This window comes from Balaenoptera ricei, chromosome 2 (genome assembly GCF_028023285.1).
Source record: "Balaenoptera ricei isolate mBalRic1 chromosome 2, mBalRic1.hap2, whole genome shotgun sequence".
In the NCBI taxonomy this organism is placed as follows: Eukaryota; Metazoa; Chordata; class Mammalia; order Artiodactyla; family Balaenopteridae; genus Balaenoptera; species Balaenoptera ricei.
In genome coordinates, this window is record NC_082640.1 from 150,906,760 (window position 1) to 150,920,393 (window position 13,634).

At 48.0% G+C, this 13,634-nt stretch overlaps 1 protein-coding gene across 14 annotated transcripts in view; it reads left to right on the plus strand.

Annotated features, from left to right (window-relative positions):
* SYNE2 (spectrin repeat containing nuclear envelope protein 2) overlaps positions 1-13,634 on the plus strand; it is a 319,025-nt gene that overhangs the window by 295,220 nt on the left and 10,171 nt on the right. For 11 of the 14 annotated variants that reach the window (XM_059914375.1, XM_059914374.1, XM_059914378.1 and 8 more), the window contains 8 exons: positions 2,271-2,433; positions 7,790-7,977; positions 8,488-8,638; positions 8,999-9,181; positions 10,613-10,750; positions 11,749-11,943; positions 12,455-12,737; positions 13,248-13,316. In XM_059914375.1, the coding sequence (XP_059770358.1) occupies positions 2,271-2,433; positions 7,790-7,977; positions 8,488-8,638; positions 8,999-9,181; positions 10,613-10,750; positions 11,749-11,943; positions 12,455-12,737; positions 13,248-13,316 (1,370 nt within the window). The remainder of the gene's footprint in view (positions 1-2,270; positions 2,434-7,789; positions 7,978-8,487; positions 8,639-8,998; positions 9,182-10,612; positions 10,751-11,748; positions 11,944-12,454; positions 12,738-13,247; positions 13,317-13,634) is intronic. The other 3 variants (XM_059914384.1, XM_059914386.1, XM_059914387.1) reach the window with 1 other exon arrangement.

Sequence of the window (13,634 nt, forward strand, 5' to 3'; positions counted from 1 at the left end):
ACATGCATCCTCTTGTTTCTGTCTCAGAACCCCCTACAAGGTGGATAATTTGAAGATTAACAAGGAAACTGGGAATCAGGACCATGAGGTTCCTTGCCGGGTACACAGCTTATAGATGGTACAATGGGGCTTAGACCTGGGTCTGCTCACCTCCAGAGCTCTGACCTGAATGTCGCCCAGGTGCTACCACCTCCCTGAAGCTGGAGGGACCCGAGAGGCCTGCTAGAGATGAGGGGCCGAGGTAGAAGGATTTTCTCTAAATTATAAAGCTAATTGGAAATAGAGCTGGAGCTAGAAGTCACTCCCCAAGGTTGATTTGGTTGATAGTAGGGTGCAAAAAGATAATAGTAAAAATAAAAAATACACGCAACTGTCTGGTTTAGTTAAATAATAAACACTCACAACCCTGTGGTTTTATTAAATAATCCCATGGAGTGGATTATTACACACGTTGATTCATTCAGCAAATGCTTGTCGACGCCTCCCGGCCACCAGGCGGTCTTGGGGGTACTGTGCACGCGGAGGGAGCCTCATGCAGCCTGGCCGGTGTGGGCTGCGTCCAGATGGGCACAGTCAACGAGGGGTGCAGACACAGGGCTGCGGGAGCACGTGGGCGAGGGGTCCCCAGCTGATCTCGGAGAGAACAGTGGTAGAAGCTGCAGGAGAAGGGAGGGGAGCCGCTTTGCAGAGTGCAGGGCTGGAGGCAGAGAGGCCACTGACCGCTTGAGGAACTAGAAAGGTCAGGGCGTTAAACTGCCATGTCGGGGTAGGCGAGGACTGTGGAAGAGCTTGAGCGAGAATCACACTTGCTGTACACTTCGGCTACAGAACCAGAAGCTGGGAGGAGGGTGAGGGGGGCAGCAGGAAGCCGTTCACAGGCAGTCAAGGAAGAGGTGCTGCTGTCAGGGAAGGTGGGGCACTTCCTGTGACTTAGAGTCAGTGCCCCAGTTTCTCTTTCCAGTACCGTGGGATGCAGTTCTGATAGCACTTTGTAACATGAGTATCGGTAAGCGGGAATTTTCCATTGTAGCCATTACTTCAAGTCTCTGGGATTAACTAAAAAGCCCACAGATCACCAGAACAGGCCTTCACTCTCTCTGCTTGAGGATTTTCACATTTTCTTTCAGGATCTATATGGAGATCATTTTTCCTCAGCCCCTGCATCATTTCCCCATGACAGCACTTTGGCATGCCCGGGAGCTCTCCGTGTATACTGACGCCATGTGTCTTAGTTCAGATCCACTCCACGCTGAGCCAGGCAGATTGGTCAGGTAGATGGAGCTGGAACTGTGCTTGTAGATGATGTGTCCACCCCTCCCTTTTTGGCTGAGACAGCTGCCCTAGGATGGGCTGGTTCCATGTGTATGGCAGCCCCAGACCCTCAGGCTGGACGTGGTGGGGTTTGGCACATGCTCTGTACTTGCTCAAGAAGAGGGTCCCGGGCTTCCCTGGTGGCGCAGTGGTTGAGAATCTGCCTGCCAATGCAGGGGACACGGGTTCGAGCCCTGGTCTGGGAAGATCCCACATGCCACGGAGCAACTGGGCCCGTGAGCCACAATTACTGAGCCTGCACGTCTGGAGCCTGTGCTCCGCAACAAGAGAGGCCGGCGATAGTGAGAGGCCCGTGCACCGCGATGAAGAGTGGCCCCCACTTGCCACAACTAGAGAAAGCCCTCGCACAGAAACGAAGACCCAACACAGCCATAAATAAAATTTGAAAAAAGAAAATGCTCCCTATTAAAAAAAAAAAAAAATTCTCCTTTAAAAAAAAAAAAAAAAAAAAAGAAGAGGGTCCCGTGAGAAGCATCACAGGCCTGACACCACCAATGAGCCGGGTGTGTAACATCTTTACCCATCAGGAAAGGTCCCTGGCTGCTGTGATCTTGGTGATACCCAAGACAGAAACTGGACAAGCCACATGTGGTGATCTTAACCTGGAAAGAAAGAAATGGCATCTCCTCTCTCCTCTGGAGCCCCAGAAAGATGTTCTGGGTCTCAGGGAATCCCACCCTGAGAATGATAGGACTTCATACTTGCATGGGTAGATTAACTCTTAGCCCATTTGAAAATCAGCCAGAACAGCAATTCTGTAAATTGTCCCATGTTCTGTAAAAACTCTTATCTGGTGACGTGAGCATTAGTCCCTGCTATAAAATCAGTAACCAGTGATGATTACTTTTTAACCTCCAACACACTTATGGGTGCATTCTTCTCACCACTAAACATTGTGCTTTTGTTTTCCACCTCTTCTTTGCTGCAAATATGTTTAGGGTGAAGAAGCTGAAGGAGACCTTTGCTTTTATTCAGCAGTTAGACAAAAACATGAGCAACCTTCGCACCTGGTTGGCTCGGATCGAGTCTGAGCTTTCTAAGCCTGTGGTTTATGATGTCTGTGATGATCAAGAGATCCAGAAGAGGCTCGCTGAACAGCAGGTGGGGAAGTGAGAATGGGCTTTTGTCAGAGCCTAGGTGTTCACAGGGTCTGCTGATGCAAACCATCCCCGCACTGGCTGTGCATTTTAGTGGGTTCACATTTCATAATACTGGTATGTTTTTTCCAGAGAAAGCTGACCGCCTGTCCATGCTCTTGGCGGTGTGAGGCATCCATCTCTTGAGTGCCCACCCCACCACTACCATTCATGTAGCTCTTTGTGAAATACTTCGAATAATGTTTAACATGCAGTCCTTAATCTTAGTGGTAAATAAGGTTTTTTTAATCTCTGTTTTTGTTACTATAGTTTTGGCAATGAATTGAAAGAAAAATAATTTTTCCAACCAAAGAAGGTTTTCATGGGACAACACTTGATGGGTCTGATAGAGCTTCAAGAAAAGGGGGGCGCTCGGGGGGTTGGGGAAGAAGGAGCATGTTTGGACCAATAGCTGAGGAAGCCTCTCCTGCAATGTTTTGTGCATTTCTGTCATCAGTTATATCCCCTCTTAGCCAACCCTGGAAATTCCACAATTGGAACACCACCGAATCCTGCCCCTAACCTGGCGGGTGCTTTTTGTTCCCACTGACTTGTCAAATCCACTCTCCTACCCTCCGTGGGCTCGCGTTTACATGCTCATTCTCATATTCAGTGCCTGAGCTTCTCTTTATTTTTAAAATAGCTAAGCTTATATTATTATTTTAGTAGCTTTCCTTCACTTGTTTTTCTCAGCCCTGTGAGCAGATTCTGTTTTAACCATATGAGCAATATGGTCGCTACCAAGTTCACAGCCTTGTATCTGTTTTCTTCATGTTTCCTCCAAAGCCTTGGTGTTTGTTGTCTGTCAACACACCGGGGCGATTCACTCACATATCCCAGCTGCTTGGAGACAGAATTGGGGGGCTGAAACTTTTTCATCAGATTATCAAGGCCAGAAGGCCACCCCTTGATGATAAATTCTCTTGAGGTCAGGTCAGTCCTTCTCATGATAATAAGCAACATCTCATGCTACCATGAAAAAGAGCTAAGTATTTGATAGTACTCTGGACTTTGATCTTTATTTAATCCTATTACAAGTACTGTTTGAATAATGCCTATTCTCTGATTTTCAAACTAGTATGATTTAGCAATGCTGCAAAGTAAAAATACTGGTTTTTCCACTTAGCCTTAGAAATTTAAGTATGCCTTTTTCACTGAGGTCATCTATATTCTGTCTTTGCTTTGTGGAGAAATGAATATTGATATAACTACCATGCTAATGGACACTGCAGAGATTTTAATGCCCTTATCAGTAAAGGGCTACTGAACATTATCAGCTTTATTATCAGCTTTATTTACAAGATTGATCCATTAGGTTGAATTTCTTGAATAGTCTCTTCATAGACAGGCCTTGTAAATAACCATTTACCCTGACTGGTGAGTCTTTTCAGGTAAATAGAACAAAAGCTGACAACATTTTTCCCTTTAGCCCCTGGCTAAATTTGGCAGGGGCTAATAACGTGTGTTAACATTTTATACATCTGATGTGTGACAAAACATCATTAAATTGCAGGGAATTTATTCCCAAGAGTGTACAATTTGGAGCAGCTGCCATTCTCTTGGCCACGTGTGTTCCTGTACTGAAATGGTATATAATTTCAGTCTGGTTGATTTGAAGGTTTCCAATTTATAGAATTTAGAATCACCATCTTGGAATTCTTATTAAAAAAAAAAAAATTATGGAGTTAGTATTCAGGACCACTTTGCTGTGAAGAAGTTGGATGTGTTAATTTTCTATTGCCACTGTCACAGATTACCACAAATTTAGCAGCTTAGCACAAATTTATCATCTTGTAGTTCTGGAGGTCAGAAATCTGACACAGGGCTGAGGTCAAGGTGTCAGCGGGGCTGCTTTCCTTTCTGGAGGCTCTAGGGGAGAATCCATTTCTTTGCCTTGAAGTCCTAGAGGCTGCCTGTGTTTCCTGGCCCATGGCCCCCTTCCGCCATCTTCAAAGCCAGCAACGGTGCATCTCTCTGAGCCTTTCTCCCTCTGATTGACTCTTCTTCTACTTTTAGGGACCCTTGGGATTCCATTAGGCCCACCCACGTAACCCAGGATAATCTCCCTATCTTAAGGTCAGCTGATTGGCACGCTTAATTCTCCTTTGCCATGTAACCTAGTATAGTCACAGGTTCTGGGGATAAGGACATGGTTCCGGGGATGCCAATATTCTGCCTACCACAGATGTCCTGAGGAAACCTGTAGTATTTTTATTAAAAAAACAAAATTATAACTAAACCTAGACCTTAAATGCTCCACCAAAAACAGAAAATGTGTCACACAAAATAATTATTTATGGGCCATTTTTAAAAAACTTTGCCTGTGTTTCTGTCACTGATTTAAATATAATAAATTCCTTGATTGCTTCCAGAAATAAGACCCAAACGCTTCGGATCATCTAGTAGTGCCTTCTGCAAAAGCCCTCAGGCCCCAAAAGTGATAAAGCGCCATGATGTCCCTGGACCCTCATTATAACATCCTTGGGGGCCTGGTACAGAAGGGGTCAGACCTTATAAAAGTCTTTTTTGCTTCTCTTCTTTATGTGAAACTCCTTAGGTTATAAGTGTTGTATTGTTATTCCTGTAGAATAGATCATCTTCAAAATGCAAAGGAAGTGGTGGCCACCTTGTGACACATTTAAACCATGGACCACTTTCATTGAGTCTTCAGCATCTCTCTCCAGTTTTCTTTGGTTGCCTGGTTCCCAGGCATCCCAGGGGTGGCTGATGGTGGCCTGGGGGGTTCGTTACCCCCACACCCTATAGTTACCAGTAGTCCCCTCCCCAGTGGCCAAGTCAGCTTCATGCCAAAGCCCCATCCACTGCCCAGGACCACCCTGCTGGACTTGCTTGACACCCCCAGCCCCTCCTACGGAGACACTCTGGAGCCACCACCTGGGTTCCCACAACACACGACGTGGTTTTCTGCCTTCTCAGCCTGGTTTTCCTTTTTTCCCCTCTGTATCTCATTTTTTCTAGTTCCTTTTGTATTCTCAATCTTCCTGGCTGCCTTCTCGGCTCTGGTTTCCTGTTTCTCCCCATGTCCTCTCACTGCTCCTCAACTTCCCTCAGCCCTTTCCCAGCTTCAGTGCTCTGTGTCACCTACTCAGGAGCAGAAAAACAAGGTAAACAGGCACTCATGTTTCCAGAACCGTTGGCAAAAGTCTTTCACGTTGTTTTACGTTGTTTCTTAAGTCGGATTCGTCTCTGCGTTTGAACACTTTTGAAATCCAGTCGTTGTGCAAACTCGGGCCTCAATGGGTACTCGTGGTGGGATCATTTCAGTTTGCAAAATGTCACTTGTCCAGTACTTCAGTGGTTTGTGTTTTAAAATATGGTCCACTACTTTATTTTATATTTTACAAGACAACTAACTAGTTCATACTACAGTATCAGTAGGCCATTTTGTGGTGTATTAGAAGTTTGTTTTGGAAATTTTGAAAAACTCTGGACTCCTTTTTTAGCCAAGATGTTCATGGTCTTTTGTAAATTATCAGAGAGCTCATTTCTTGCCATCGTTTACCCTTTATATTAGTTTTCTTTAGCTGTTTCATTCAATAAAAGCTGAGTAAAAAATGTAGAGTACTGCAAAGAGGCTATTAAAATACATGGCATTCGTGTTTATCCATAGACTAGACTTTCTCAGTGCTTTTCAACCAGATCCTACCCAACCCTACCAGGTGAGGTCAGGGGCAGGTACCATTTTTCAATGATAATTGTCAATATTACTTATTTAGCACCAGCGTTAGGATTCCTTGTTTATTATTTTGGCAAAAAAAAGTTAAAAAGGTTGTTTATCAATACCTGTAAATTTTAGGAAAGCCTGTGGCAATTCTGTGAACGGGTAAGAATTCTTAAACCTGGAATTCTATTTAAACCTATTAATTATAAAGCTAGTCCACTGACCCCAAGATGACTGCCCCCATTGCAGCATTTCAGACATTTGTCCTAGACTGCAAAGCTTTAAAAAAAATCACCTGCACATCTCTCTTCATAGGACACACAGGGTGACAAACTGAAAAGCACATTTTCTTCTGAATATAACTTTGAGGTGCTCATTTTTCATCAGTTAGGATCTGTGTTGAGAACTGCTTGATTTAAAACTTGATTTGAGTGTCAACATTTTATTCTTTCATTTCCACCTGGACACAGAATTATCCAAATGTGCCTTTATCAGAAGAAAAGTAAGAAAACATTAGTCCTATCTGGTAATCCAGTCGTAATCTCCAAAATTGTTAAATATTGAGGTGACATGGAATGAACTTCATGCTGCTTTTCTGTAGACAGTGGCAGCCACTGTTTATAAAATAATCCCTCCTGTAAAATGAACTATGCTGAATCCAGGGAACTTGTATAGTTAGTAGCGGCTTATTTAACTATGTCTGTTTCACAGTGTCATTTGGGTACTAAGGTGAGTGGTGTGGTCTCATGTCACTCATCACAGAATTTGAATATCAGGAGAGGCCTGGCTCATCCAGAAGGGCAAAACAGACTGGCTCCTCACCTCGCCCTCCCCCGAGCCCTGCCCTTGTGTGTAGAAGAAACACTCCCTGGGTGATAACTGAAAATGCCATGTTTATACCTAAACAAGTTTTCCACTTCTTCCTATGACCGTGCATGTTTTTCTTGGTGACCCTTCGTTTTCCTGAATCCGTAGCACTCTCCCCATCATGGGACAAGACTCCAGAGACCCCGCCCCCTCCCCGAGCTACAGCCGTGACCGGACTCCATCGGCTGGAGGGCAGCGTCTCTACCCCTTGGGCCCATGGAGCCCCAGGATAGGCTCCTGGGGAGGCTGTGGGCACCGTGCAGCTGCGAGCACAGTTTGGGGGGTGGAGGTGTATGAAGATGGTACAGAGGTCTTAGGAGATTTAAGAATTCTGTGACCCATAAAAGGTTAAGAGTTTCTGTTGCGGAAGTTTTAGGTCCTGTTGAAGATAAGTCAGTTTTCCAAGGAAGACCTCCCCAGAGCCAAGTCTAAATTGGAGGCCCTTGGGATCAGGTGGTACGGAGTAGATCCCTTGCCTCCCCAGAGTCTGGGGGGCGGGTGGGCTCTCAGGGCAGGGAATCCCCACTCTTCCTACCCCCTCACATAGTCAGTTCAACAGATCAATCCCATAGTTGCCCGCAGTTAGGCCTTGTGTCAGATACTATCGCACAGGGGTTGCCCAAAGGTGAGAGAGACTCAGCCTGTGTTGCCGAGTCCCAGGTAGAAATGCACGCAGGACCGTGCCCCCCCGGGCTGGAAGAAGGGTCGGGGGGAACCTTCCCACTACCGCCACCAGCACCTCAAAGTGCTTCCTACTCTCCCATCGTTGTAGGACCTGCAGCGAGACATAGAACAGCACAGTGCAGGGGTGGAGTCTGTGTTTAACATCTGCGACGTCCTCCTGCACGACTCCGATGCCTGTGCCAACGAGACTGAGTGCGACTCCGTCCAGCAGACCACCAGGAGCCTGGACAGGCGCTGGAGGAACATTTGCGCCATGTCCATGGAGCGCCGGATGAAGTAAGGACCGCGCTGCCCCTGGATGCCCGCTGTGTGCTCCCGACTGACCTCCGTAACAGTGACCGTGTTCTGTTAGCTTCACTGAGGGGCGTGCCAAGTATTGGCGGGGAAGGCTCAGTAGGTGTGGCCAGTCCTTATTAAGGGGATCATTCAAGGAGAATACAGGCAGGGTCATGTCTCTCCCCAGCCCTCCTGTGTCTTGGGGTGTAACGGCGGGTGGCCACTGTGCTGATGTGTCCCAGCTCTAAGTAGTGGAGGACGCCTGTCTCCTGCTGGGTGACCTCTGTGAAGCAGGAGCTCTGAGGGGCCTGGCGCTCCCGGAAGGGGGGTGTCCTGACCACAGATTGATGTCTCTGGTTATTTCCTGGACGGGGTAGCAGGGTCTCTCCCCCTAAATATGTAGTGCCAGTGCAAGGGGGGCTGGGACCAGGACCAGTCAGGGGAGAAAAAGCCATGTAAAAGCTCGGCTTGGAGTGGGTGGCTTGTGCTGAGTTGCTTTCCTCCTGTTAGAATTGAGGAGACATGGCGGCTCTGGCAGAAGTTTTTAGATGATTACTCCCGCTTCGAGGACTGGCTCAAGTCCGCCGAGAGGACGGCGGCCTGCCCGAATTCCTCCGAGGTGCTGTACACCGTGGCCAAAGAAGAGCTGAAGAGGCTTGAGGTGAAGGCCCTCCCCAGCCCCGTGGCCCCGGGAACCGAGGATGCGGCGGGCTCGGGGCGGGCTTAGATGACTTCCCATAAGTGGCAGGCATCCCCGCCTCTGGCCGCGGCCGCCCAGTCCCCAGCCCGCCATCAGCTGCCCCAGCGGCTTTGTGGGACGTTACCGATTTATGCCAACCGCAGGCCGTGAACTTGAAAGTCTGTTCTTCAGTAGTGTCAGAAGAACGGGTGAGGCCAGCCCTCTGTGGCCATTCTGTTGGGGGATGGACGCTTGAGGCAGGTGGTCTGGGGCCTGGAAGGGGTGTCCCGGCGCCCTGCAGCTATGGCACTGACAGGGCCCCCCCCCCCCCCCGTGCCACAGGCCTTCCAGCGGCAGATCCACGAGAGGCTCACGCAGCTGGAGCTCATCAACAAGCAGTACCGGCGGCTGGCCCGCGAGAACCGCACCGACACGGCCAGCAAACTGAAGCAGATGGTGCACGAGGGCAACCAGCGCTGGGACAACCTCCAGAAGCGGGTCACAGCCATCCTGCGGAGACTCCGAGTAACCTCCTCTACGTCACCGGGTCATTTGTAGATACTGGGGAGGTGGAGGGGGTCTGATATGTGATGTCAGGCTTGTAACAAAGCAGCGGGTAGAAGATTTCATTTGAGGCCTAAGCTGTCTTGACATTCTTCCAGTACACCCTTCCCTTTTGTTTAAGCCCAAAGCTGCCAAAAAGAGTTCCTTTTTTTTTTTTTTTTTAAGTGAGGTTATTTGCCTCGGAATAGGCTTCTCAGGCAGAGCTTATTCAAGGGATTGTGTTACCAACACATCACTTTTTTTCTTCGACTCCTGTCACCCCTGAGGGTGTCATGTCAGCCCACACACTGCCCAGAGTCTGGGGCGCTGCCGTCACCGGGTCTGGCGGAGGTACCTCTTAGTCTGGGACGAGGCCCCCTTTGCGCATCTGCCCGCTTTTGTGTGTCCCGTTGGTTCTTGCACTGTGAGGGAACAGGCAGAGCCCCCCGCTCTGTATTGGGGGTTGGGGACAGTGACAGTTCTCCCAACTTCAGAGCAACTGTCTAACCTCAAATGATGGGTTTGATTCTGGGGTGTGAACCGTCACCTTAGATTTCTGTGATTCAGAAGACATCATATGTCAACCTTTGTGAGTCCAGGTGTAAACTGACAGGACCGGTGTGGGTTGTGGCTACAGGAAGTAATTTTAATCCTTGCTTCTGTTCTTAAGGCAGAGCACTCTTGAAACCATTCTAAGAAGAGGAAAATCTGGGTTTTTTGTTTAACCCTCTCAGGAAGAAATGGGCTAGCTTTTCCACAGCCCCCTTGCATTAATTTCTTTATCTCCTGCTGACTTGATTTGACTGTGACCAGCCTAAACCTTCACTGGGCACTATGTTTGTTTGAGAATCAGCTACCCATCTATGAGGTGGTAACCCAAGAGGCCTCCTTCATTGGAAGTGATAAATCTGGGTTTTCTTTTTTTGAAGAAATACATAGGGAATTATATCAGTGAAGGCAAATGGGGCACTAGTCCAGGCTCAACCCCGAGATCAATACTTTTCCATCCTGAAGCTACTAAATCCTTCTGTCAAGCAAAAGCTCCCACAGGAGGCTAACAGTTGAAAATAGGCAAGTGCCTGGCTGGACTTTGAGAGGGGCGTGTTCCCCAGAGGACAGACTGGGAAAATCACTGACTTAAACTAGAGAATTATAGAATTTCAAATGCTGCACGAACCTTAGAGGTCACGGTCAACGTTCCCACACCTCGTTTACCAGCAGATGCTGAGACTCAGGGAAGTTTAGGGGGCTCGTTGGTATCCCACAGCCAGGACCAGACCCCAGGCTCCTGGCCGTGTGGGCCTCCAGGGGTACCCTGGGCTCCCTTTCCCCTCTTCTGAGAGTGACCTTGCTGTCTGCCTGAACTCCCGTTATGCCATCAACACAAACATGATTTTTTTCACCCTTTCGCAGCATTTCACCAACCAAAGGGAAGAATTCGAGGGGACCAGGGAGAGCATTCTGGTGTGGCTCACGGAGATGGACCTGCAGCTGACCAACGTGGAGCACTTCTCGGAGAGCGACGCCGACGACAAGATGCGCCAGCTGAACGTAAGGCCTGCTTGCTTAGCTCCTCCCCACAGAGTGCACCTAGGCAGAGGAGAGCTGGCCAAGTGCAGACTTCACCTGATACCCTGAGAGCAGGTTCCAGAAGTGTCAGAGCAGCCAGACTGTATCCACCTGTGTACTGCCAGGTTATCACAAGCAAGGATACTGTTCCTTACAGTCAAGGGGTATTGGAACGAAGCCCTTTATTCTCTTTGTCGTATGTAATCATCCAAGGGGAGAACGCTCTTGCGGTTCCAGACGGAACTTCATAAGATGCTGTTCCTCCAGCACTTGAGTCTGAGTGCAACCTGTGGGCTGCAGCAGGAGGAAACTCTCTCTCAAGAGTGGGGTCAGGGCACTTCCCCGGTGGTCCAGTGGGTAAGACTCCACGCTCCCAACGCAGGGGGCCCGGGTTCGATCCCTGGTCGGGGAACTAGATCCCATATGCCACAAGTAAGAGTTCACATGCCGCAACTAAGACCCGGCGCCGCCAGATGAATAAATAAATATTTTAGAAATAAATTTAAAAAATAAAAGACCTCTCATTTAAAAAAAAAAGAAAGAAAGAGTGGGACCAGGAACAGGTATCTTCTCTCCCACTGTCACAAATGTCTGTACTACACTTTAATTGCACTCTAATTCCCTCCGTGGCTAAATTTTATAAGTGGTTGAGAAATGGAAATTTGCCTTCCATGGTATAAAGGCACCAATGAGCATTATTACTGTGTCAGCAGAAATGCCCGGTGGAGACTCACTATGGGAAATTTTCTGATTCTACCAAGCGTCAATAAGACAAGGTCTGTCCCTCACACCCAGTAACAGTAAAGGTTCATCCATGTCAGACCTTTAGAATCATTTTAACTGGAAAAGTCAGTGCCCAGAAGGGGGAAGAAAAAAATACATACATATGATCATTTTAAATTCTTAAATCTTTGGAGTCACTTAGTTAAAAACTGATGAAGCTAGAGTTTGAAATCCTTTCTTTCTCATATTCTAAATAGGGTTTCCAGCAGGAAATTACACTAAATACCAACAAGATTGATCAGCTCATCGTTTTTGGGGAGCAGCTCATTCAGAAGAGCGAGCCCCTGGACGCCGTGCTGATTGAGGATGAGTTGGAGGAGCTGCACCGCTATTGCCAGGAAGTGTTTGGCAGGGTCTCCCGATTCCACCGGCGGCTCACCTCCCACGCGTCGGTAAGGGGCTGCCCCTCACGCGGGGCTGCTGGGCCACCCGAGGTTGATGTTTGACTCCACTTTTATTAAAGAATTGGGAAACTTACTGTGCATGGTTAACAATGATTTATTCTATGGTTAAAACAAAAAACAAAAAAAACTGTGTTTTATGCTGTACAATATTATATGTCACAGGTGTACAGTATAGTGATCCACAATTTTTAAAGATTATACTCCATTTATAGTTATTATAAAATATTGGCTGTAGTCCCTGTGTTGTACCGTATATCCTTGTAGCTTATCCTATACCTAATAGTTTGTACCTCTTAGTCCCCCACCTCTATATTGCCCCCTCCCCAGTTCCCTCTCCCCACTAGTAACCTCTAGTTTGTTCTCTGTATCTGTGAGTCTGCTTTAAAAAGCTGAGTTGAAAAGTGTGCTCTTTCCACACTTACTAATATAGAGCCAATACTTACTCAGAAGCCGCCAGTTCCCAGTGGTTAATTCTGAAAACTGGATACCCCCGTTCTAGGGCTTGGAAGATGAAAAGGAAGCCTCTGAGAATGAAACGGACGTGGAAGACCCCAGAGAGATCCAGGACGACTCTTGGCGTAAAAGGAGAGAGAGCGAGGAGCCCTCGTCCCCTCAGTCCCTTTGTCACCTGGTGCCCCCGGCGCCAGGGCCCGAGCGCTCCGGCTGTGAGACCCCCGTGAGCGTGGATTCCATCCCGCTGGAGTGGGATCACACAGGTGACGTGGGGGGCTCCTCCTCTCACGAAGAAGACGAGGAGGGCCCATACTACAGTGCGCTGTCAGGTATGGACCCGCACAGCTAAGTCCTTATCACCTGAGCAACACGGCCAGCTCTTGGTGGTCAGAGTCCGGGCTGTGGCCGACCCAGACTTCCTGTGGCTTCCTGTGTCTGTCCTGCCCGCCTTTGACCTACCTGAGAGCTGGCTCATTCCTATTCCTGGTGGAATGAAAGGGAAAAATAAACAAAGTCCACGTCGGGACATGAAGGCTGTTTGCTGATGGACCTTGATAGACGGGAGGCTCATCTGTGGCCTTTTCAATTGAGTTTTTCAGAATATCAGTAGATTGAGTGTCTCTGTCCTTTCTACGCAGTTCCCCTCCCGCGCCGCTGTTTCGGACGGTCAGGAGTTAACTGAAAAAATCCTTCTGGTTCTTTAAAGCTTTTTAATAAAACAGATAAAGGGTAGTCACTTTTCTCCTCCCAGGTGACAATGTTTCTACTGTTTTAACTTAATACTTGGGCATTCATCTACAGACGCCTGCAGTGAGGAAAATGACATTGTTCTTTTTCAGATGTAGAAATCCCTGAAAATCCTGAGGCATATCTTAAAATGACCACAAAAACTTTGAAAGCGTCTTCTGGTAGGCCCCTGCCCGTGCATGCGTCTCAACATGGCAGCGTCCTGTGGTGCACACTGCATCCTAAACCTCGCTCCCGTGTCATGTCTGACCTCTGCCTTCTGTGGACACCATGCGCCTTGGTCCTTGTGTCATGGTGTATTTGCACTGCCGTACTCACACATAGCTTCGTGCTCCATACAAAACCCTCCCAGACCAGAGCAGTCTCCACGCCTTCCCCCTCCTCCCCTTCAGGCCTGTGCAGAAGGGAATTTTTCAGGTGCCTTTTTAAATTTTTATTTTTCTCTCCATCTCACTCAAGCCCTTTGGCATGGTCCAAGC